Raw genomic sequence first — 23,831 nt, forward strand, 5'->3', positions numbered from 1 at the left:
ATGTTGTTATATTGCAATCTAAATGATTTTGGGCCCGTGTTTTTGAAGTGAAGATCTGCAAGATAATTTTAGAAATAATATTTTATTATTGGAGTAGTATAAAAGCATGTCATTTCAAAGTGATGTGTACAATACATCATTTATTACTGTCATGGGATTCTTTCACTTAAAAATGATTTTATTTCATTGATCTGTATTAGCACACAACCTTTACTGGATCATACATTTTATTGCATTCAGTTCCCTTCACTTCCCTTTCAGTTCAGTTTCAGTTCCTAACTATTATAGTTGGAAATTATTATGAGTGTTCAACAAGACTCATGACATTTTTCTCATTCAGAAAAAAAGGTGATTTCAAGTTCTTCTGTTTCAACATGTCCAATCCCTGTTAAAAACAAACAGAACAGAGTGAGAGGGGAGTGGGAGAGCAGGAGTCTCTGTTTGTTCATTATGTTCATACAATCATCCCAACAGAGAACATACCATACAATAAACTATTTGATTAAATAGTGCATTACATACTGAAAAGGTGAAAACTGGCTTTAGAACTAAGAGACACATTGTTATTAGTTGATACTTACCGTGCCTGAATCGGAATTGTAAACATAGTTATAAACATGACGGTTTTAAACATTTCTGAGATGTCATATACATCTTACAAAACTATCACACCTAAAGACTACTATGTGTTATATTACATACGGTCTACATTATTCTGTAGAATAATTATTTACAGAATAATGTGCAGATAGATAGAATAATTTCTATCTATCTGCACATATTTCTATGTGAGATCACAAGAGCAGAAGCCCTCTTGCATATTAGGCCCAATGTAGACTAGTTTTGTAAGATGTATATGGCACCTCTGAAATGTTTAAACTTTGACTAGATGCTTCTTACCTCTCCAAAATAGGACACAAGTGGAGAGATTTCACAGAGGGCTGGTGGGACCATATCCTGAGCTGTCCTGCAGGTTAAACAATAAAGATTACCAGTCAGTAATCACAAACACTATGGTGAAGACAGACTGAGGCAAGGAAATAAGGGTCTGCGTTGCTGTCCTCCAGAAACGCCCACTGCTTATAACAGATTTGGATCTCCTCAACTTCAAAACATTAGGAGATTACCAGAGTAATCTCTACTCTATTAATCTCTATTCTAAGGATTAGGCTTCTCTGGCTGTGGGAAGTAAAGAACCTCTCAGCCTTCAGCACCTGTGTTTCGTAGTGATGGGATTCCCGTCTGCATCCAGGAAGTGGGCTCCGGCTTGCACTGCCCAGCGGTAGTGCTGGGCCGACAGAGAGCGCCTCACGGTGGTGGGGGTGTCCACCGGCGCCCCATCTGCATTCTTCAGAGGTGAGAACTCATCTTCTCTCACAACCTCGAAGGCAACAAATTTCCTGTAAGAAAGGAACAATGTTAAATCACATAAAGACACTACTGAAACTTTTAATGTGGGCTGTGGGTGCAAGCCTCACTTTGAGAACTGGAAGACATCAAAGACAAATTTTTCCATTTTGATTCCATTTGGTTTAGTGGGTTTCACAAGGTTGCCTTCTTCATCCACGAATGGCACCTTCTTTATGGCCACATGCTGCTTCAGTTTTCCCTCAAACGTACTGAAGAGTCAGGAAAAAATATCCAGAATGGAGAAGATAATATTGAAGCATTAACAACTGGAGTGTATGACTCTATATAGTTATTTAGAATAGTAATAGTATAACTCTGAAATTGTCTATTAAAAAAGTATTTGAAAGCAGAGATAAAGACACTGGTAGATAAGGCTTAGCAGTTTGTGCCTTCTACACACGGAAGTGACTCTTTAACTGTTGATAAATCTGGTATCAGGGGTCAAGCAAAATAATTATGGTGACAAATTATATCAGAAGTCACTCACTGAGCGACATTACTTAGGAAGTCTCTGGTGAAGAAGTGATTGCAGATATTTCCGGCGCTGTACACAAGTTCTCCTCCAGGGTGTCGCTGCTCTGCCAGCTCTGGCTTCAGTTCACTGTACTCTACCACCTGGTACACCCCGTCTACACGACACACCACCCCCACGGGCTCCGCCGGGTACGCCTTCTCTACCACCTCACCAAGAGACAGAAGGAAATAATTAAGTCAGTGTATTTTAAGATCAAATGATATATAGGCACCCAATCAAAAGCAGGCTGCTGGATTTGCATTAAAAGGTGTTCATATGTACCTTAGCACCACAGTCTGCTCCATTCTTTACACAGAAGCCAATGAAGACAGGATCGGCCATTTTAACCAGGATATTGTCCACACAGTAAACATGAATAAACTGCACTCCCCTTCTCTCCATGTCTTCCAGGATCTTGTTATCTACAAGTGCACGATAGAGGCCTCCATTGCCGTCTGACAAAACCAGGACACACACACACACACACACACACACACGGATGCCTGAGTCCAGAAGAATACAAAGGTTCTACTGAGACACAAAAGCAATGAATAACCTCAAGTTACATCCTTGGATGTTTTGCCTCAGTGGGTTCATGAAGTTATGGACCTGAAGAGAAACGCCTCTAACCTGGAGCCAGAGCTAGCTTGTTCTTCTTCTCCAGCATAATCTTGCTGTCAAAGCCTACGGCTGGGATCATCCTCTGTTCAAACATGACCACGTCAGACGGCTCCAGGCCAAAGTAGTTGTTTTCTTTAAAGAACTTCTCTGTGGGCTCCAGGGTGAACTCACTGGTCATTATATACCTACATGCACACAAAAATCCACAAAGCACATTTATAGTAGGTTTGTCCTATGTTACTGATCTCTTTCAGTCTACAGACACCCCAGTGTTGTGAGACAAGAGGAGGTACATTCGTAGTGTTTAGATGAAGGTAGTGTGGGTACAGGTGTATGACACTCACCAGGGAACTGTACACTGTGAATCATATTTCACACTTGAAAGCTCTTGCACTTTCCGGATCCGCTCTGCTTGGATCTGATACAAGGTTTTGCCACTAGGTAGTCCGACATTATACATTCCTTTGGGATAGGGAACTCCAAGCCTCGTTCCCTGACCTCCAGCCAATAACAGGACGGCCACTTTGCTTTGCGCTATCTGCAAAAAACCTGCAAAAAACACATTTTGTGTAGGTTTTTAGTTCCGAACCACATTCTGTTTCCTTCCTTGTGTTTAAATAAGTGTCATATTTATAGCAAACACATACCCTCATCCTCCCATTCTTTCAGTGTCTGCTGGTCACTTTTACGCACACTGCCAATGAATTCCGGTGGAACAGGCTCCATATGAGCATCCAGCCGTTCGCCATCGCTCGACTGAAGGCTCGCAGCCTCGACAGCAGTTCGGCAATGTCGGCTCAATTCTTCGGGGTCCAGCTGCGACAGCTCCTCCAGAAATGTGACCCTCTGTTCCGCAGAAAGTTCAGACCAAAACCGCAGGACATGGCTCTGACCAGCGGACTCCAGTCTTGCCTTAGCTTCTTCAAACGACTTCATTGTTCCGCAAATATGTGGCCAGTCGAGCACTAACAGCAAACTTTAAGACACGCAGTCTCACCTGACTGGAATGTCAGTTTTCTTAACCCGCCTCAAACTCGTGACCGATGTGGGTAGAAAAAACAAGCTAACGCTGTGTGGTTTGAAATGAATGGCTGGTAGACATAACCCAACAAGAGCTGGCTGAGCTGACTCACATTATCAAATGATAAGTATATGTTTTACTGTGCCATTCATCACTATTCGCCCATATTTACAAAGAGTAAAGCGTTTCGTAAATTCAGTAACGTCAACAACAATCAGCATATTTTAAGTTTACCAAAGACGACTCCCTTCCTTACTCTACCCGTCATGTGATTATTCTCGTGAACAGTCCCTTCCTCTTTTACCGTAAAGCCAGGTAAACGTTTTGTGTTAATCTACAACAATACATCTTACAAATCATAAAAAACTCATTAACTATAAATACATAAATCACACACGTGCACCGAATCGTTCATGGTAGCTAGTGATTTGAGTTTAACAGATTCCTTTAAACGTAGACTTTTATTTTGCACAAAAATGTCGCAGGCTACAAGATAGCAGTTGTTCTACAGTTATTAACATACCACAATTCCAAACGATCTGATCTTATAATATAGACACTTGACGGTTATTCAAGGTCCACATTACTGCAGGTTGGGCTGAGACTAGCCAGCAAGCTAACGCTAACGCTAGCTAACTCGAGGAAGCCTAAAATCACTAACTCTAAGACTACTACAAGTAAAAGGTCCATGTTTGCCTTCTGTTCAGTTAAGTTTTCAGTATGCAATATGCAAATTTGTGAGACAAACTGAAATAAATACATATTTAAAAAATACCGACGCAAACAGAGATTCTTTTAAATGCTGTATTTTATTTCCTGTTTTCATTTCTAGCAAGTCTGCATTTGTAACATCTAAAATAAAATAACAATTAGACCCTGCTCGTCAACAGATTATATTTCATTTATTTATTATCTAGAAATACTTTGTAACATTATAACGAGTATTAAATTACACCTTTTGTGTCAGTAATATTTCTGTAGTATCAAGAATAAATCGATTTGATATCTTTCGTGGTAACAGATTCTAATAACAATGGACAGCTACAACTAAAGACCTAAACAATGTCCCCTCGGTGCAAATAAAACTAAACGTGGCTTAATGTACCAAAACAATGATGTAGTGTCTCACCAACATCTCACGTGTTTTTTAAGTTTAGAAAAACATTACCAGGGGAATAACAATCATGAAAGATCATACAATAAAGTAACATTCGATAAATACATATAACAATTTTCAATCTTTTTCCCAGGATGTTCATTACTTTGGCTGCTTTTAAATTGCATATATTGAATAGAGGAGATGTGAAACTCAGTTTTGAATAAATTGTAATCGGGTTCTATTTGCAAATCCCCGTTTATGAATAAAATATTCAACAGGGAAAATAAACGTTTCCTATATAACCGTTTATTACATTGCTGGTGTCCTACACACAATTTGTGTAATACAATTCAGGTTATTTTTTGTGTTGTTCAATTTTCGGTGAAAAAAGGTTCTGTCTTGGAACATATCTCTGATGAATCCATTATCATGTTCTTTTAATACAACCTGCACCTGAACAGAAATGACCTGTCGTTTACCAGCTGTGACGCATCAATAGTGTTGCCTTTGCACCAGTTTTCAAAGAATAAACCAGTGGCTGTTCTAGTCTGTTGGGGCCCTGGGCACAAATTCATGGAGCCCCCTTAGGGGACTCGGGTCTCATATGCTCACTGCTAACGTTGCACTTCGTAGTTTGTGGGTCCTCGAGGGCCCCCTACTGGAGCAGATCTAATATTGCATATAAGCATTGGTGAGTTTTGTAAAATATGAATTGTGCACGTGCCCAGCCTTCCAACAAGAATTGACCATTTAACTGAAATAAGATTTTTTTATTGACCATTGTTCCAAAACAAACATAAATATATTTACATTCATTCACTTTTGCATTCTATCAGGGTTAACACAAACATTTTGTCCAGCACATTTTTGCATTGATTATAACATTTCAGCATCGACTAAATCAGAGATGTCATTTTAACTTTGCTGTACATCAAGATGTGTATTGCAGTACAAGTGTTTCAGATTCCAAGGTTTTGTTTAGATGGGCAGTCCGATCAGACAGTTCCCCCATATTAGAAGCAGTATCGCACATGGCATTTGAAATTAAGCCCAGTATCAACTTGCTGATCTTTTATCATTCCACTACTAATGATGTGTTGATTGTAACTAAGCCCATAAATCCCATCACAACCAAAGGAGAAAAAGGAATCCGATTTGAGCATCTCACCCAGCTCTCTAACTGCATCCTTGGCTGTCCTGTCCACGCACTGACGTACATGTGGACAACGACATGTTTTCAGCTTTGCACAAGCAGTTACATACGAGACGGGGACTGCTGAAAAGTAAGGGCTTAAACATCAGGCGATGGCAAAGTGGAGGCTTTTCAAGATCAGTGTGGCTTTTGGGCTCACAGGGGTCCCCATCTGATCCCAGATCAGTTCTGTTAAATATTTCCAGTTCTTGTGATAATTAAGTGGAGGGTTTTAGCCTTAGCTAATTCACTAGAAGGAGAAGAGTGCAAAATGCAGTAAGACAAGATCATTAATAAAGAAGCAGCATTTACTGAGGTAAGGTCATCACCTTGTAAAGCCCCATCACACACACTCCACAATCATTTATACACGCTCACACATCACACACACTCCACAATCATTTATACATGCTCAGACATCACACACACCCACAAAACAGGTGAGCTCCAGGGAAGATGCTGCTCGGCTTTAGACCATCCAGAGAAAGAGGACTTGACCTCTTTTGCTGATCTACAGCTAGTTTTGCAGTGTCATTTTTACCCATGAAGGCAGTGGCCAACAAAACCTCTTTGTGGAGAGGGTCCTCCCTCACACCTGGCAGCAACCCTAATCCAACAAGCTCAATCCAGCAGACTAAGCATGTTTGGATTTTGGGTGGATGCTCTCCAGGAGGCGAGAACGTCAGGAACTGGGTTGGTGACTGCTGGGTGAAAGGTTAGGTGCCAATGAGAGGAAGGGGTGCAGAGATCAGCTGAAGTGGAAACCCCTTTATACAGAAGAGGAACTCTGGACTGAGTCTGGGCACTCTGATTTACACACGGGTTGTTGGGTACAACATCCACAACCCTTGTACACCATGAAGCCTGCAGGCCAAACGAGGGCCATTTTGATTCCAGATAGTATTTTCTGGAAGAGCATGGAGTGGAGCCAGATCTGCTCACATTCTTCCTGAGAATCATGTTGGGACACACACACACACAGACACACAAAAATCATTCCATCTCTGTATACATGACTCCATCAGCAGCTCATTAAGCCATCTTGGCTATGGAAGGGAACCCCAGACGGTAGACACAAATGGCCCTTACGGCGGAGAGATGAAGGCCTGCAGCAGGCTCGGAGGATGCTGGCCCTGCACGCTTCCAAAGCATCAAATCCCACATCTGGCTGGATGCAGATTTGATCCAAAATCTTCCACATGGGGGCTCTAATTAAAAACTGTACATATACACACATGTATACCTAAAAATGTTTTAATCAGACTGCTTCAATTGTTAGTGGAGTGTCTACAATAGATTCTGTAATCTAAAATGTTTGCTGGACTGTTAGAGTCCAGCAAAAGAAAAAGCAGGTCAAACTCTCAGCATTTACTGAAGTGTCTCCCAGACCTTGTGGGGCTTTTCTGTTTATCTAGAACACACCTAAGTCAAGCGCATAATGAACACACATGCTGACATAAGGGCACCAGGGTGACCACCACCTCTCGCTTGCCCTAAATGTTCCGGGCTGCAGTCTGTAAGTATCCTGGAGTAATCTTCACATTCAAGCCCCCCCCCCCCAAAACACTTATAGCCACACCCTTCCCCCCTTCATTCTAGTATCATTCAGTCTGACTGACACTGACACTGACACACACACACACACACACACACACACACACACACACAATGTTGTGTTCCACAGATGATCATGAAGTTCATGAGTGTTTTCCCCCCACTCCTTACTGTTCCCATTGTTGAGATGCAAAATGTGAATCAAGATGTGTGTGCACAAATACTGTGAGATCGCTTTATAGGCGAGGGTTGGCACCAAAGCTACGTGCAGGACAGTGGCTCTAATGCTAACGGCTGTGTTTACTCTGTGCAGGACAGTGGCTCTAATGCTAACGGCTGTGTTTACTCTGTGCAGGACAGTGGCTCTAATGCTAACGGCTGTGTTTACTCTGTGCTAGGAGATTTACCACCCTTGGCGGTTGTCTTAGCCAAGTCACAAGGAACTGACTTGTAGTGTCTCGTTTTCAGTCAGGTTCTGACAAAGTTGTCTCAATCTGAACGGTACCAATAAGATGGTGAACTTAATGTAGTACTATGAATAGTGTCATTTGAATCCATGCATGATTATAATCCCAAAATATGGAATTCGTACAGCCTTGTAATGAACAGCTGGTGATATACTATCAGACACTTGTTATTGTTTACTGTACAGATAAGAGTTAAATAAATATAACAGACAACATAGTTAAAAAAAATAAAAATAAAAAACAGTAAAAACTGAATTATTCTAAGGAGTGTTCACATTTGATAAAGCTGCAAGCATTGCCATTTGGTTTACGAACATGTGGTTTCTGCACTTATAAAAAGTGAGCAAAACCTAAAGAATGTATTATATTAATAAATGTTATATGCACAAAACAGTGATACGAAACTAGATAGTGCACAAAAACATGATCATAGAGAAAATGAGAGAGGAAAACAAACATCCATCCAAGTGAAGAGGATGTGGTGTGTGTGTGTGCGTGTGTGTGTGTGTGGTGTGAGCGCATGCACACATGCGTGTGTTGGTCTAAAGCCCTTTTATATCCAACACTGCCACCTACTGGAATTTTAAGACAATGATATATAAGCAGCTAATCAAAACCGAACATCTCTGAGGAGAGAGCTCTGCTGATATCCTGAAGAACTGAAGCTGTACTGAACGGGGCACCCTTTGGTGGCGCCGGTAACACTCAAGGGGCTGCAATCGGCTGATCACGTGAGGGTCACGTGAAGGCATCTGCTTTTTGGGGGTGACGTTCTGAAGAGTAGATTCAGCATGCCAGCGTGAGATCCACCCCGGGATGCCGCCATGCCCCGACTGCTCAGAACGGACAGTCCACTCGGACCAATCCACTTTCCCGTCTGTGCTCGGGGTCCGTAGTGGCGCCTCTGCTCCTATCAGTCCTTGGACCTCCTCGCATCCACAACCAGAGACCCACGGAGGCACCCGGCTGAAACCTTGGCCCTCCGCACCCACGATTCCCTGGGGCAGGGGGGCCTCCCTCCACCAGCTCTGCTTCGGATCCCAATAAAAACAACATGGAAAGGAACAACTAAGGCAAACAAAAGCTGATGAGGGTCTTCCTCTGGCGCTCGGCGCGCTTCACCGGGACTGCACCCCCAGCGTGGCCTTCAGGTTCTCGTACACCACGTAGCTGATGCTGACGGCGGGGATGACCTTCATGAAGTTGGGTGCCAGGCCGCGGTACAGGCCCGTGGCTCCCTCCGTACGCACGATGTGCCGGAACAGGCCGCTCATGGTCATCTGAGGCCCCCCGTCCAGAGAGGCCGCTGTCCAGAGAGAGACAGAGGGGCAGGGGGTGGTGGGGGAGAGGTGCAATTAGACGTGAACGCACAATTCGTTCGAGGCGCTCGTCCTTGCTCAGAGTGCAAGAGTGGGCGGAGCCGGACGAGGCTGAGTGGCGGGGTGGTGGTGGGGGATGGGTGTTCCTGCAGGGAGCCAAGCCTCGCGAGAGCCTCACCTTGAGCCTGCATGCGCGTCCTGACCAAGGCTAGCGGGTAGCTCGCCAACTGGCCGCACGTGCTGGACATGGTGCCGCACGCCAGCAGCACGAAGACGCCCGGGTCGGCGCTGTCCGTGGCGAACCTCTGCAGCCACGAGTTCTTCAGCGTCTGGGGCCAGAGACCAGCAACACATCACCAACCGCACATACTTCCGTCCTTTATTCACTGTTTGTGTTATTATTTTTATATTCCATTTTGATAGATTTTTCTTATTACTCCCATATTTATTATAGCATTTACACATTTTGAAGCTTTCATAAAATTTTATTTTTACAGTCGAGCCGTTGGAATCTTAATGGGAGTGAAGTAAGAGTGACATCACAGCCGTGTCAGCGAACCTCGTAGACGGCGAGGTCTATTCCCGCGTAGGGGATGATGCCGAGCATGTTGGGGACGTAGCCCTTGTAGAACGCGCCCAAGCCCTCCTTCTGAAGGATGTGTTTGAAGCAGCCCGCGATGCCTGTGTACTGACCCGTTCTCCCCAGCGCCAGCCGGGTCTTCAGAACCTTCAAGGAACACGGGAGCAGACATTTAGCTTGAAAGAGCTTGAGGTCCTTTGAGGTGAATGAATTAAGAATGCAAGTCCTGGAAACATTCGCCTTTGTAACAGAGTAAGTGGGAGGAAGGAGAGGAGACCGTCCCCGGGCCCCATCCGGAAGGTTCTCCCTCCTGCCTGCTCTTACCTCCATGGGGTAGATGCTGCTCTGTGCGATGGCACCAGCCAGAGATCCCGCCACCAGCCTCTCCAGAATGCCCAGCCTCTCCTGGTTACTGCCAATGATGCGCTTGATCTGGTGGACACGAGAGAAACCATGTCAGGAAAAAAAAAGACCATTAAATAACTGACTACAGTAATCAAAGTTGCCACTGTAATCTTCTTCCTGCTCATATGATACCATAAGCAACTGATGGTTATAAGAACTAATAATTGTGTGTTACTAACATGACTATATGCAACTAGTTTCCTTTTATGTCCATTGAAGTAGTATTTAGACCCCGTGACTCTTTGGTTATGGAACTCAATGTTCTCCTACCTGCTCATAGGCCATGAACTTGATGGCGGACTCTGGGGCGATCTTCAGAACGTTGATGCCGTTCCCTCGCCACAGTGACCGGACTCCGCCCTCGCGGATCATCTGGGAGAAGCCGCCGGTGATGCACATGGTGTTGCAGCGGGAGGCGTGCACCTGGAGAGGCCGGGATCACACGTCACCGGTGCACACGTGTCACCTCCGTGCCAGACGGAGCACAGCACGGAGAAAGACGCTTCGCACGTTGATGCGGGCGTTAAAAACCTCCAGGTCCGTCTCCCATCTTTGAGGTGGGACGCTGCCTTCCTTACCTGCATGAGGACTTTGAGGCGGTCCAGGGGTGCGGTGCAGGTGCGGGACACAGCGCCCGCTCCGCCTCCCGCCACTAGGTGTCGCCACCACATGCCCGTGTCCTTCTCTTCCGCCGTGAACTCATCAGGGACCATCAGACTCTCCCCCACGTCGAATATCTACCGAGAAGGCATCATGCGTGGTGTGAGAAACACGCTCTACGTGTCGTGATGCATCTCCTGGGCTACAGATTTTAGTTCTTTAGAATGCCGTTTGATTTTTATAAAGGACAATTCCATTAAAAACAGCCCGGCTTAATCAGTGGGAGGGGCATGGGGTTACATACGAGTTATAGTTTATACTGGTCTGGTCTGTTCAAACAAACCAATGAGAAGAATAAATCTAAATGTAATCGTGTCCACTGGGTATTCCCTGTCTGGCCTGCAGTGATAAGGAGAAACATGCTTTATCTGAAAGACGGGGAGGCTGAACTGAGAGGGGTGGAGACCACACACACTGGCTGTGACCAACGGTTACACAACACACTTCACCTCATACAAGCACTCCTTCTAAACCTAATGATATAAAGATCAGAAAAGCACATCAGAATAATACTAAAACATATCAGCTTCCTACAGAGCACTGTAGAGCAGGGGTGCTCATTACGTCGAAGGAAGTGTCGGTCGATCGCGAAGGAATGTGCGTAGATCGCGTCACATAAAATAGTAGTAGATGAATCGCACATCTGCACTGACGGTTGTATTTTGATTGACATTCACGGTAGCCAATCTGCAATCCACTCAACAAATTACGTTCGCCACGCCACCCCCCCCGCTCAACAAATTACGTTCGCCGTCACCCCGGTAGATCTTTCTGACTTGGTCATCTTATAAGTATGGTACAGAGTGCCCTACAGACTGCATGCTGGCATGGTGGATTAGCACTGCTGCTTCAGTGCAGTGCAGTCTCCATAAGGTTGTAAGAGCTTGACAAAATCTTTATGGCCATGGCATCTGTACATCTGTATGTACCGGAGTGTGTGCGTACAGGAGTGTGCGTGTATGGGAGCGTGTGTGTGTGTTTGTGTGTGTACAGAAGCGTGTGTTTCAGTGGAAGCATTTTGACCACTAGACACAAAGAAAGAAGTCAGAACAGTAACCAGGTGCCACTTTTCTCAGATCTGCTTACATCAAGTGTTTGCTTATTACCTTGTTATGAGCCAACAAGTAAACAACATGGTACACAAACAAACAAAAACAAGCGGTGCTCCTGGCAGTGCAGGGTGCAGGACTGGGCCCTACCGTGGAATGCTTCCAGTAGAGGATGATCTCAGGGATGTTGTCTGCAGGATGAAGCAGGTGGTAATCCCTCCACTCGCTCCAGTCGATGGTCATTGTGCCGTTCTTGTCCATGCTGTCGGTGAGGAGGGGGGGGAGAGACGGCTTAGCTATGAAGGAACCGGGGGGGCTTGTGTGCCCTCTCGTCCTGGCTCCTACCAGTGACAGTTAAGTGCGTTACCCTCAGCTTCCGTTCAGAGTGGGGCGGGTGGGCATCGGGTTACCCTGCATGCAGCGGGTTGAAGCTCCAAGCCTCTTATTGGACTCGCAGTCCACATTTGATGTGGTTTAAAAAAATAATAATCTAAAAAGAAAATCTCCGTGCTCGGAGGTGTCTCCACAAAACATGAAGGCCAAATATGTTGCTCTCTTTTTCAAAGCAGCACCAGATGAGAGTTGAATGTTAAATTAGGCTGGAATAAGGAAATGTGGCGAGAAGAGCAGAACCAGACGGCAGAACCAGACGGCAGGGCGAGTGAAGAAGAGCGATGTGGGAGAAGAACGCTTACTTACTACATAATGGGGGCCCAGATATGACCCCTCCTAATTCTGAGAGGACCCAGATAGGAGGAGCAACAGAGAGGTGGAGAGTGATAAAGTGAGTGAGAGAGAGAGAGAGAGAGAGAGAGAGAGAGAGAGAGAGAGAGAGAGAGAGAGAGAGAGACAGAGAAAGGCAGGCAGCATGTCGAGAGACAGAGCAGAAAGACGAAAGTGTTACACACACACGCGCAATGCCATCTCGAGCATAGTTAGGAACCTTGTAGTTGCAGAAAGATTAGAAGTGTATCATCTTGGTTACCACCAAATGGCCGATGTACTGTTTAGTAGGCATAGCTAATGAAGGCACTTCAGTGTTTAAAGACGACGAGATGGCAAACATGAAGGAAACAAGGAGACATCAGTAAAAGGCCTAGGACATCTGCAGACAGGTGGACAGACCTCTTCAGGATCTTCTCTGCTTGCTGCTCGGATATGTGCACTCCCAGGTCCCTGAGAGACTGCATGATCTCCTGTGAATCTATGTGACCTAGAGACAGAGGGAGGAGGGGAGAGAGAGAGAGAGAGAGAGAGAGAGAGAGAGAGAGAGAGAGAGAGAGAGAGAGAGAGAGATTCAGTTGAAAGAGTCACAGTCTAAACCAGGCTTTGGAATTCTGGAAGGTAATGGTGAGAATGGTCAGTTCTAAGCTCCGTAGCCATATTGGGATTTAACAGTGAGCAAAACTGAACCCCCCACCCAAACGAACCAGAAGCCCCTTCAAACGAACCAGAAGCCCATCCCTTACCATCGTTCTTCTTGTCCAGACTTTTGAAGACCAGCCGCAGCTTCTTTTCATGGTCCCTCAGGTAGTGCACAAACTCCTCAAAGTCCAGCTGCCCATCCAGGTCCTTATCTCCGGCTTTCACTATTTTCTGAACCGCACACACACACACACACGCGCACACACAGTACAGGCCAATTAGTGCAAAGGCCAAGGGAAAGTCAAGGTAGGAGGTTCATGAAGTCATGGAGATTACCGCTTTCTGAGGACCGCGGGCATATGGGCCGTGTTTGGTCAGTAATATGGGCCATGTTTGGTCATGGCTGCTCTGAAAGGTCGACTGCACACGCCTTGCTCCCATTAGCGCTGTTTGCCACCATCCTGACAGCAGTCTATTGAGTGCAAGGAATAAGCTTTCAGGAGCTAACTGCCTGAGAGAAACCTCCCATCAAGGGCTATGGGTCGAGCCATTGAACTTAATGTGCTTAAGCAATGGATGCTAATGGAGGAGAGGGTTTAATTTTTAACTTATTTTCCCTCTATGAGAATGGCATCTTAAAGTCTACATATTACATATACTTCCCAGAATATGGTATTATTCTGTGTACATGTCATGTACACTCACAAATTACAGAATTCTGAATAATACCTTGGGCAGAATGAGCTAATTTTGACTGGAACTGGTAATATTCAACTATTCTGTTTAATATTCACGCATGCAGTCCTTTGCTCTTTCTATTGAATTCAGGTGCCTTGGTTGTCTTTACCCTCCCAACACAACATGGGGGATTAATGGGTTGTCACTGTAATTATTAGGGCCCCCCCATTGTAATTGAGATCCCTGGTCACACAGGGTTAAGTGTGATGTCCCCCGTCAAACTGGAGGGCATGTGAGGGTGCTCAGTACTCCCATTACTCCCATCAACGTGAGTCACCGGCATTTACAGAGAACTGTTACGAAACGAACGACTCTCAGCGGCCGCAGGGGTAACGCCACAGTAAACAAATGCTGGAACTTCAGAAACCATTTTGTGGAAATATGCTGCCCTGAAGTTATTAACATATACACATGTCACAGGAGCCAAGTGGGGAAACTTCACTTAAGGATATAACGCAGCCCTACAGTGTAACACGTTTATTCATACCGATGTTTTTAATTAACAATAGCTGCATGACAACAGGCTACAGAGGATACAAAACAACAAAACACACAGCTAAATCAGCTGGTCACTCTAGGAAATGAAAAAAAAATCTGACTGCTACATTAAGAGACCAAAGCTGTCAATTCACTTTCTAATCCCGACTGATTCTGAAGGCGAGGGTTAAAGACAGCAGCCTTTAAAATCACAGCTCTTTATGGGAAACCTTTAAGGCTGAACTGTGAGACTCAACCTTGACAGCCAGTCCAGATAACAGTGAAGTGATTAACGCACAGGGTTTCACAAGATCTATAAAAGAACCATGAAAAAAGGTTTAATGTAACCCATCTTGTAATAAGCAAGTCGCAAACCATTTAAAAATCATGAAATAACTTATGTCAATGTAATCAGATTTTGTTCCAGTAAAGAGCTGAACATGGACATGAACATCTGTGTCACAGGAGTCTACCAGCTAACTTAAACTAGGTCCTTTATCGCAGCAGAAAAGTAATCAGTCTTAATATTTCTAAATGAGATCATAAATACAGCATGGGGAAGCTACTAAACACATTTACTGGAAAGAAAAAAAAGAAGTTGAAATAAATCACCCTGAGTAACCACAGTCCATACTGCAGCTCCAGTAATGACTCAAACAATAGTGTTCTCACTCAGTTAAAACCAAACCAAAACTCCAAAACACAACTGCAAACATTTAAAAGATAAAAATAATATGTCCACAGGCCCTTATTAGGAAATAAATGACATACCTGTCGCCACTTTCTGTACGTACTGAATTCCTGAGATGGAAGAAATAAACTCAGTTTGAAAAGAGTCTTCAACTCAGAAGGTAAACTATTGGATTCGAAGTATTCAAATTCGGTCTGGTTTGTAATGGGAACATGCACGTATAGACACAGACACAGCATTTCTGATAAAAACAAAAATGAAGAATTCCTTTAAACCACTATATTCCTTTATAGCAACTATATTGTGAAGTCATTAATAATCACATCTGTGTAAAGTTTCTAAGCATCCTTGCTGAACACCCAGTGCTTTTTTCTGACACATGGCAGAATAAAGCAGCTCAATAGTACCGCCTTCCATGGCTCATGGGGACACTCTATAAAGTGATTGGTCGAGCATCGCCAGCTCCGCTGTCAAATTTCAAGGCTGTGGATCATGAAGTGCACCTTGCAAAATGTCACAGAGCGGTAGCACATTCATTATTAATGAGGTACAAAATATACACAGCATCAAAAAAACAAAAAAACAAAATCTGCTTGCATACCGGAATAGAATAATACCAAGGAGAGACAATCAGATTAAAACAGACACAGGTGATGAGATTAACCTGGTCCAATATATTCCACATAAAAAGGTACAGAGTATAATCTTTAAATATGAACATATTTAAGCTGTGTAAAACACAAACTCAAAAAGATCATTCTAGTGAGGCTGTCCTCGTCATGGTAGCTCAGCTCTACTGTACAGGGTGAGTCACAGCTGAGTCACATGGTCACAGAGGCATCATCATCATCATCATCATCATGAGAGAGAGAGAGAGAGAGAGAGACCCGGACTTTGATCCCACTACATCAACTGTAGTGCTGTGCCAGTGGAACAGGTGTGACACCGAAATCACCAAGTTCTGCGACTGTAGACGGTACATTAACTTATTCTCAAACTGATTCCAATACATTAAAGGTGATCATTTTTTAATTAAATAACACCATCAGGAGAGGTGTTACACTGAGAATGCTCTCTATGGCGATACTGATTAACCTGCACCCCGAAAACCATCCCACCATCTCACACTTAAGAAGTTAAGACAATATGTGAATTAGGACATGATAATGTGTAAACAGTAGGCACTGAAAGCGAATGACAGCAGTTTGTGCCACATGGGTTGACAACATTTTCTAAACGGATCTTAAAATGTGCAACTTTGAGGTTCAAACTTGAGTTTAGGTTTTCTAACGTGACTCATGCTGCAGTACCTGTCCGAGGTCCTTAGGGGGCGCTACCAATATCAGCACTGTGGTTTTCTTTGTTGGTGGCAAGTCAGGCTCCTCCGTTTGACCAGTCACACGTGTGGCAAGCTGCTTGTGGTCAGCCGTTGCCGTGGGATTCACAGCCAGTTTGTCACTGTTCTCAGCCAACGGCTCTGCAGGAACATCATTGCGTCCCGACGAGCGCTGGAACCATCCGGAAAGGCTCGACCACACGTCCTGAAGCATCTTTACAAAGATGCTTCTGATACACTACTAGCAGCTAGTACCTCTCTGTATGCGTGGTGGGTGTGTGTGTGTGTGTGTGTGCAGGTGAGAGAGTTGAAGAGAACGTGAGTGTGTGACAATTGTGTGTCCTTAACAGTTTGGCTGAAGTGCAATGTGTATGGGTGTATGCTTATCCTTAGGTTCTGTGCAATAACACACAAATTAACAGATGTCTGGAAGGAGTGTGTGCGCTCACTCAGGGCACTGAGGCACCAGTGTACTGGGCCAGGAAGATGAGGGCATCTAAGGACACCAGCACAATGCAGCTTTTGCAGTACTCACCTTCACACACACACACACACACACACACACACACACACACACACACACACACACACACACACACACACACACACACACAGTCTCTTCAAACGGAAACCAGTCCTCCTGGTTCTCTCACAAAATTCCGCATTAATCTTCAGCCTGTAAAACTTCCCCAGACACTCGTCTCCGTTGTACCTCACACACCCCCTCCAGCACCGGGCGGACTGTCAGACCCGTAGTCACTCGTAGACCCGTAAAACTTCCTGAGGAATCCCCTCACAGTGTGTGAGGACCAGCGAGTGCAACAACACAACAAAGCAGAGTCTCTTTGTCCATCTCTCTGTGTGTCTCGCAGAGCCGGCCGGTTGCTCGGACCACCGGGCAGCTCCAGTCCATCAGCCCACTCAGCCGGCGAACACTCCTGTGGTTAAAAATAGGAGAACGCCGGGTAGGAAATGCTGCAGCCTCACTGCAGCCTCGCCTTAGCCAATCGGAACAGACCACACTGCCGAGTCGTGCCTGATCAGCCTGTCAGAGGTCAGAAGACTGAAGATTAATGCCTCTTGCTATTCAGCACTGTATAAAATCTGCTGACTCCCCCCTCCAGGCAAACTGTGCTGAGCCCTTTCCTCCCCCTTTAGTCATTCTGTCATTGTCAGGATCACCATAGAAACCATACTTGCATCATCTACATGCGCGCGCACACTCACACTCACACACACACACACACACACACACACATTTTGGAACTCTACAATTTTTCTTTCATGAGAATACTCCAGTGGTCTAAGTGAAGCCCCTCCTCCCAGGCCCAGCTGATCCTTAACCTCACCTCATGGCTACAACACAGACAGGCCAATTCAAAATACCAGGGCACATTCAGACTAGAAGTCGACCGATATATTGGTTGCCTGAAATATCAGGACGATATGTGCCAATGTATTGGTATCAGCCGATATTGGTGTTAAGCAACACAGGTTTGAAGTCAGGCACGTCCGCGGGCAGTCCGTGTTATTGGTGCAGTGGAAGTTGCTTTTGGAAGACAACAGCAACATCAGTTCCAGTAGATAAAAGTTGAGGCTATTTCAAAGTCCTTTGGTCATATATTTATTATAGGTTACTAGTAAACTATGAAGTGTTGATTCACTTGGTGCAAGAAAAAACAAATAGCATAGAACTGTAGGGAACTGGCATAATGCTACAGCTGGATGAAGGTTCGCCAACATGGAGGTAACTTTAAGAACTGTAGTTGATTGCTTGCTTTATTAAAATTAAACACAACATGGTGGTGGTAGTGATTTTCCACCTTGCTTCAGTGTCATGAATAAAGCATTTTCATATTAAAGGACTCCCTTAAACACACATTAACACCGTATTGAGCTGTACAGGTTCCCCAGCTGAAGAAATTGTCTTCTTGTATGAGTATTGGGTTGCCATGAAGACTGTGGTACCATGAAGGATTTGCACATCATTCAGTGCGACACACACACACACACACACACACACACACACACACACACACACACACACACACACACACACACACACACACACACACACACACACACTTTTTTAATGTCATAATTAATGAAAATAGTTATGCTGCACCCTTGTGGCCAGTTTGTTACACTACAGAAATGATTGTTAGCAAAGTCATTTTAATAAAGAACTAACAAATATATCTAATAAAAAGACAATTGATAGACACATTCAAGTTTTGCTTACGTATCTAATAAAATAGTAGGCTACAACTTACTGCATCACAAACCCTCAGTTATTAGTAACCTAAGTTTAGTTTTTGGGTTCTTCACAACACCATGCATTCCTGCTAGACTATGCTCTTCATGATTTTGCCTACAAAAGTACTATAAGGGAAACAGTTTTGTTGGCATGGTGCTAGAAGTGATGCGAGGTCCATGATGGATCATTACAACACGAGTTTGTCACAGCTGCTCAATACAGAATGTGGCTGTTCTGTGTTTATTTGTCGTTATTCCAGTTTAGCCTACATGAGACTCTCGACTAAGCGACAAATCATGACAGGGAACGCGTTAGGCAGCATTCACTGGATGAAGATGAGATCTTTGCCGATCTGTCTGAGATACACTACACTCCAGGACCCTGTGACATTGCTTTAGAGGAAGTAAAAATAACATTGTAGTGCAAAAGGTGCTCACGGATGTTCTGGACAGATGTCCTTCATCAGCTGTGCTTTGCACAGTTGTTTGCACTGTTAATGAAATGCGTTCAAAGCTTCCTGTTTTGTCTAGAACAACAATGCGTGAACAACAATGCATGTACAACAATGCCATTTTTACTATTACTACAACACACACAAAGACATACATAAACATCCAGGTTTTGGTCTCCAGACACATCTGGTTGTCTATTTTGAGCTCCTTCTTGGTGGAGCCAGGAAGGGGAGGGGGTTCACTCTGCTCTCAGGACCTGATCAGACCAGGTGCCGAAGCTTCGTCCTCCCCCCCCTCTCTCCTAAATCACAAAGAAGTGATAATTGTCCTATTGTTCAAATGACTGTTGGTAGACTGTCCTCTGTGTCTAACACCTCACTCGCATCTTTCTTCCCTGGAGTCAGGCTAGAAACACAACTGATCTTATCACTCACCAAAACACTGGAGGGAAAAGCAGTAAACCATATTCAGTGAGTTCTTTATAAAATGGCTCACAAATGAATGTGAATTAATGAAGATGTATTGCTTCTTCCTGAAGGAAAAGATAAGATCTTGTGAGAACCTGCAAAGATTTTCTTAGTTTTGGGCGGGAGAGTTGGGGGGAGTTGGGGGTGGGCTTGTGTGTTCCATTCTTTCTCATTCATAAACCCCCCCCCCCCATCCATGAATCTCGTTGGCTGGAAGCTCAGATTACACTTGAACAGAAGAGTTAGTTGGTGGGACAACAAAAATGCTGGGGGCAAAGGTTAGAGGAGCAAGGATACCACACACACACACACACACACACACACACACACACACACACGTACAAATGCACGTGCGTGCACACACACACACACAGATTCAGCTCTCGTTTTGCATGTCTATATGCAGAATGAAAAAAGTCACATGTGCAAGAGAGGAAAGAGGAGCACAGAACACAAAGGCAGCTGGGATTTCAGACACTCAAGACTCAGCGGGACACGTCTTACCACAAAAACAGAATTCCCTCACGCATTAGCCCACTGAGCTATTTGCCAAAACCCAATGAGTTCACCACTTCCATTTCACTTCATCTGTAAAGACACAGGCTCACTGTGCCACGCCCACAACCCTGCCCCCGGCTGGCTCCTCTTTTGTATTCTTGTCTTTGTAAAGTGGACTAGCTAGACCTCAGTGGCTCTGGAAGGTGCCTGTGGTTGTGACTCAATTTGCCAAAGCTTCACGGGTGATAAGAAAAATTTCACTTGCAAAGTATCTGGGCAGCAATGGACCAGAGGCTCTCAAGTATGTGTTCCCTTCGTGAAGGGAGAAAAAGCCCTGATAGTCTCACTGCTCACCTGTTCCGTTCTCACTGCTCACCTGTTCCGTTCTCACTGCTCACCTGTTCCGTTCTCACTGCTCACCTGTTCCGTTCTCACTGCTCACCTGTTCCGTTCTCACTGCTCACCTGTTCCGTTCTCACTGCTCACCTGTTCCGTTCTCACTGCTCACCTGTTCCGTTCTCACTGCTCACCTGTTCTGGACCGTGAGGGACCGTCTGAACCGCTGTTCTGCCTCAGCTGAACCTGACTAATCACATTGAGTCATCTGAGGTGTTTTAGTGAGCCACTGAATAAACAGGATTTTTTGTGTGTGTGCGTCTAATTTTTGCGATCCAGCAGCGGACTGAATGACCATTTCTTCCTCTTAACCAATCAGGGAAAATATCTCAATATCCCAAATCAGGTGTCTGTTCAGGACAGTATTTCAATGCAGTCAGACAGCTGGTGCCCTAGCTTATCAGATGGCTTCAGTGTATCTTTATTAGGTTAATAGTTTCATAATGAAAATACATAGCAATGTGGATCACATCTGGGCACACATCTTTAGGTGTGCACATGCACAACACACGGTGCAAGTTCTGGCACCACAATCTTAACGCACGCAGATCTGCAAGCAGGAGGACACACGCGCATGGAGCCCCACGCACCCCTCATATCCTCATATCTATGACACAGTTGAAACCTGTACAGCAGTACTAACATGAAAGCATAAATGATTTCATTACTAGTATTATTCATTAACTATAATTCATAATAATAATTCATGTTTTTTTCCATAATATAATTACTTTATTTTCATTAACTAGTGTTCCATTAACCTAATAATGAACAGTGGCAAATCAAGACTTTCAAATCGCAGTTGTATTCATCACGAGTCAGGAAAAAAAAGGAAAATGGCTTTTAGCTGGAAAGCTGAAAATAGGCCTACAGCTCCGACAAAACTCTCTGGCAAGACATCAGCAAACTGGTAACTGATATGATCTCAGAGCAGGGCTGACCAAACTGAAGGCCACTGTCGCTATTTCATTAAGAGAATAAACACACCCCTAACCGTCTGCTAGTTTGTGTCTGAGCTCTGAATAAGGTGCTGGCAGAGATGCTTCTGCAACCACTGTGGTTTAACACCAGCACTGTGGTTCAAGCCCCCATGATATTTAACCTCATTTAACATAGCTGGTGTTATCACACTGGAGGGACTTCTTGGGGGGTCTTCTGTCTAGCCGTCTCCCACTGGGCCCAAGCTAACTAGGTTTTTATCTGATGAAGATTCTGGGATTCCATTTGGTCATTAATGCAGATGTTTTTCTGAGAAGAGAACAGCTGATAACTACTGTCACATTCCTGAGAAATGAACTAGCCATATTTGGCCACCAAAAATAGTTCGTGCATTTCCGGAACACGAACACGTTTCTGTGCTTCTTTGCATGGCCTAAGAGCCTAACACTTACAATATGGTAATGCCAACCAAACAGCTTAGCTATTTTCCATAACTACCACGTTTGAAATGAGAACTACGGCGGGTGGATGAACGGAAACCGAGTAGCAGAACTGTACGCGAGAAGCTGAACGCGATCATGCGGGAACATCACCTGCTTTGTTCCCGCTTCCTACGACTACAATGGCCACACTAAATCACTGGGAACAACCCTAGTCCGTAATCCCCACGGCAGGACCCACACACGGGGAGAAGGCACAGCTGTGCTCTACACCACCGTGAGAATGCAAACGACGAGCCAAGCTCAAAGAAAGTCTCACTTGTTTGGCGCATTAAGAGTCGCGAAAATACACCCAAAACCATCACCGTTACTTTCCTCTCCTGCTCATGATGCCCCATGTCTGCTCCTCACCTTAAGCTCATGCTCGGTGCGATGGACCCCCAGTTTCTTCAGTCCGATGGTCAGGTCGTTGACACATATCCCGCCGTCCCCGTTCACGTCCAGGATCTGGAACAAGACCTTCAGGCGGTGCTCCTGCTCCGCTCCTCCACAGGTCTCGCAGGTGTGCGCCGCCGGGCACGGCTCGCCCCCGTGACCCCCGGGGTGCATGGACGTGGTCCTCACGCCACCGGGGTGAGATCCCTCATGTTCCTCCGAGCGGCACTCACAACACACTCCGCTCAGCAAGGGCGACACAAACGAGCCTTGTTGCATCACGGACTAACGTGCCGGGCTGCGGTCCATTAACCAGGCATCTAGTTCACCGTCGGGGAGTGGTGAGAAGTGAAGTAACGGGCGTCCCGGGAGCCCGGAGGGGAAGAGAGGGCCGTGTGTGCCCGCGGAGGCTGTGTGTAAGAGGCGCTGTTCCGTGCCACCCGTCCTGCGCTAGCCGCTTAGCACGCTAGCTACACTAATGAGCTGTCGGGGTGTTAGTGCTGTGGGGGACACGGCAGGCTGTCCGCACCTACACCGGTCACATCTGGCTGGTCCGCGGTCCGCTGACACGTTCCTCTCTTTCTGTTCTTACAATTTCAAGTCAAACCCGAAGACAGAGGCCGGGAAGGTCCGCTAGGTAACGACACACTCGGAAACAGCTGCGGCGGCGCTACAGCTGGCGAGCTGTCGGTGCGAGTGATGAGGTGGATGCTCGTACATTAGCCGAGGTTAGCTCGCCGAAGCCGGCGTCGAAATCTTCTGTTTTATACGTCGTTTTAGACGACACGAGAATCACAGAAATGACGGACACATCTCCGGTGTCTATCTCACACAGGTTTCGATGACAGAACTCCGGTATAGAGGAAGGCTGCTCACTAATCAACTTTGAATTGGCGGTCTGTTTGACAGGGTAGGCGACGAAAATGCCGGTACAACGGAAGCAACGAGGTGGAGTTTAGCGCGCAGGAAACGGACTTGGTGAGAACGGGGGGCGGGGCAAACAGCCAGAGATGATGGATGGCGCTCACTGACCAATTACAATTGTCTCGCATATATGGGCAACGCCTTTCATCCCCATCCACTGGTTAGAACGGCATCGGTTTACACGGGTATTGTGCGTATGCGTGATAACACGACGAAATAATACGAATAAATTGTAGGTGTGGTTGTTGCAGTCTAATATTACAATTCGTTCAGTAGCTGAATTACGCAGGTAACATTTTGTTGCTAACAGTATTTTTGTCATGTCATTTCTCAATAATAATGCAGTAGCTACAATTCTAACACAGATAATGCATACATTCAACTCACAGAAGGACAGTGCTACTTTTTTTTTTTTACCAGGAAGAAGCGTTTAAAAGAAATCGAGATATTTAGCATACGTTCATGATCTCCAGTGTAATTTCAATGTTCTGTTGTCAGTAGAGGGCGGTATATACACAGTTTTAA

At 45.1% G+C, this 23,831-nt stretch overlaps 2 protein-coding genes across 7 annotated transcripts; both read right to left on the minus strand.

Annotated features, from left to right (window-relative positions):
* Positions 1-63: 63 nt before the first annotated feature.
* On the minus strand, positions 64-3,990 carry uap1l1 (UDP-N-acetylglucosamine pyrophosphorylase 1 like 1). Its single transcript, XM_077011750.1, has 9 exons — positions 3,193-3,990; positions 2,890-3,094; positions 2,555-2,730; positions 2,207-2,379; positions 1,898-2,091; positions 1,479-1,619; positions 1,215-1,400; positions 901-967; positions 64-385 (listed from the first exon to the last, which is right to left on the minus strand). The coding sequence occupies exons 1-9, from the start codon at positions 3,479-3,481 to the stop codon at positions 299-301; spliced, it is 1,518 nt and encodes a 505-aa protein (XP_076867865.1). The 5' UTR covers positions 3,482-3,990; the 3' UTR covers positions 64-298.
* Positions 3,991-5,420: 1,430 nt separating this feature from the next.
* slc25a25b (solute carrier family 25 member 25b) lies at positions 5,421-23,373 on the minus strand. 6 transcript variants are annotated; one of them, XM_077011751.1, is made up of 11 exons: positions 22,359-23,373; positions 13,361-13,487; positions 13,017-13,104; positions 12,591-12,626; positions 12,042-12,153; positions 10,761-10,919; positions 10,453-10,605; positions 10,102-10,209; positions 9,757-9,924; positions 9,376-9,526; positions 5,421-9,184 (listed from the first exon to the last, which is right to left on the minus strand). In XM_077011751.1, the coding sequence occupies exons 1-11, from the start codon at positions 22,659-22,661 to the stop codon at positions 8,997-8,999; spliced, it is 1,593 nt and encodes a 530-aa protein (XP_076867866.1). In that variant the 5' UTR covers positions 22,662-23,373; the 3' UTR covers positions 5,421-8,996. The 6 variants fall into 6 exon arrangements, with proteins under 6 accessions (XP_076867866.1, XP_076867869.1, XP_076867871.1 ...); XM_077011754.1 differs by lacking the exon at positions 22,359-23,373 and adding an exon at positions 16,473-17,110; XM_077011756.1 differs by lacking the exon at positions 22,359-23,373 and adding an exon at positions 15,243-16,397.
* Between the last annotated feature and the right edge of the window lie 458 nt (positions 23,374-23,831).

This window comes from Brachyhypopomus gauderio, chromosome 7 (assembly GCF_052324685.1).
Source record: "Brachyhypopomus gauderio isolate BG-103 chromosome 7, BGAUD_0.2, whole genome shotgun sequence".
NCBI lineage: Eukaryota > Metazoa > Chordata > Actinopteri > Gymnotiformes > Hypopomidae > Brachyhypopomus > Brachyhypopomus gauderio.

Coding starts and splice junctions, on each gene's coding strand:
- slc25a25b (XM_077011751.1), bottom strand. CDS start 22,661: ATGCAACAAGGCTCGTTTGTGTCGCCCTTGCTGAGCGGAGTGTGTTGT. Junction 13,488..22,358: donor GCACCGAGCATGAGCTTAAG/GTGAGGAGCAGA, acceptor TGTGCGGTTCAG/AAAATAGTGAAAGCCGGAGA. Junction 9,925..10,101: donor GCAGCATCTACCCCATGGAG/GTAAGAGCAGGC, acceptor TGTTCCTTGAAG/GTTCTGAAGACCCGGCTGGC.
- uap1l1 (XM_077011750.1), bottom strand. CDS start 3,481: ATGAAGTCGTTTGAAGAAGCTAAGGCAAGACTGGAGTCCGCTGGTCAG. Junction 2,092..2,206: donor GAGCAGACTGTGGTGCTAAG/GTACATATGAAC, acceptor TCTCTTGGTGAG/GTGGTAGAGAAGGCGTACCC. Junction 1,401..1,478: donor GATGTCTTCCAGTTCTCAAA/GTGAGGCTTGCA, acceptor CCTTTCTTACAG/GAAATTTGTTGCCTTCGAGG.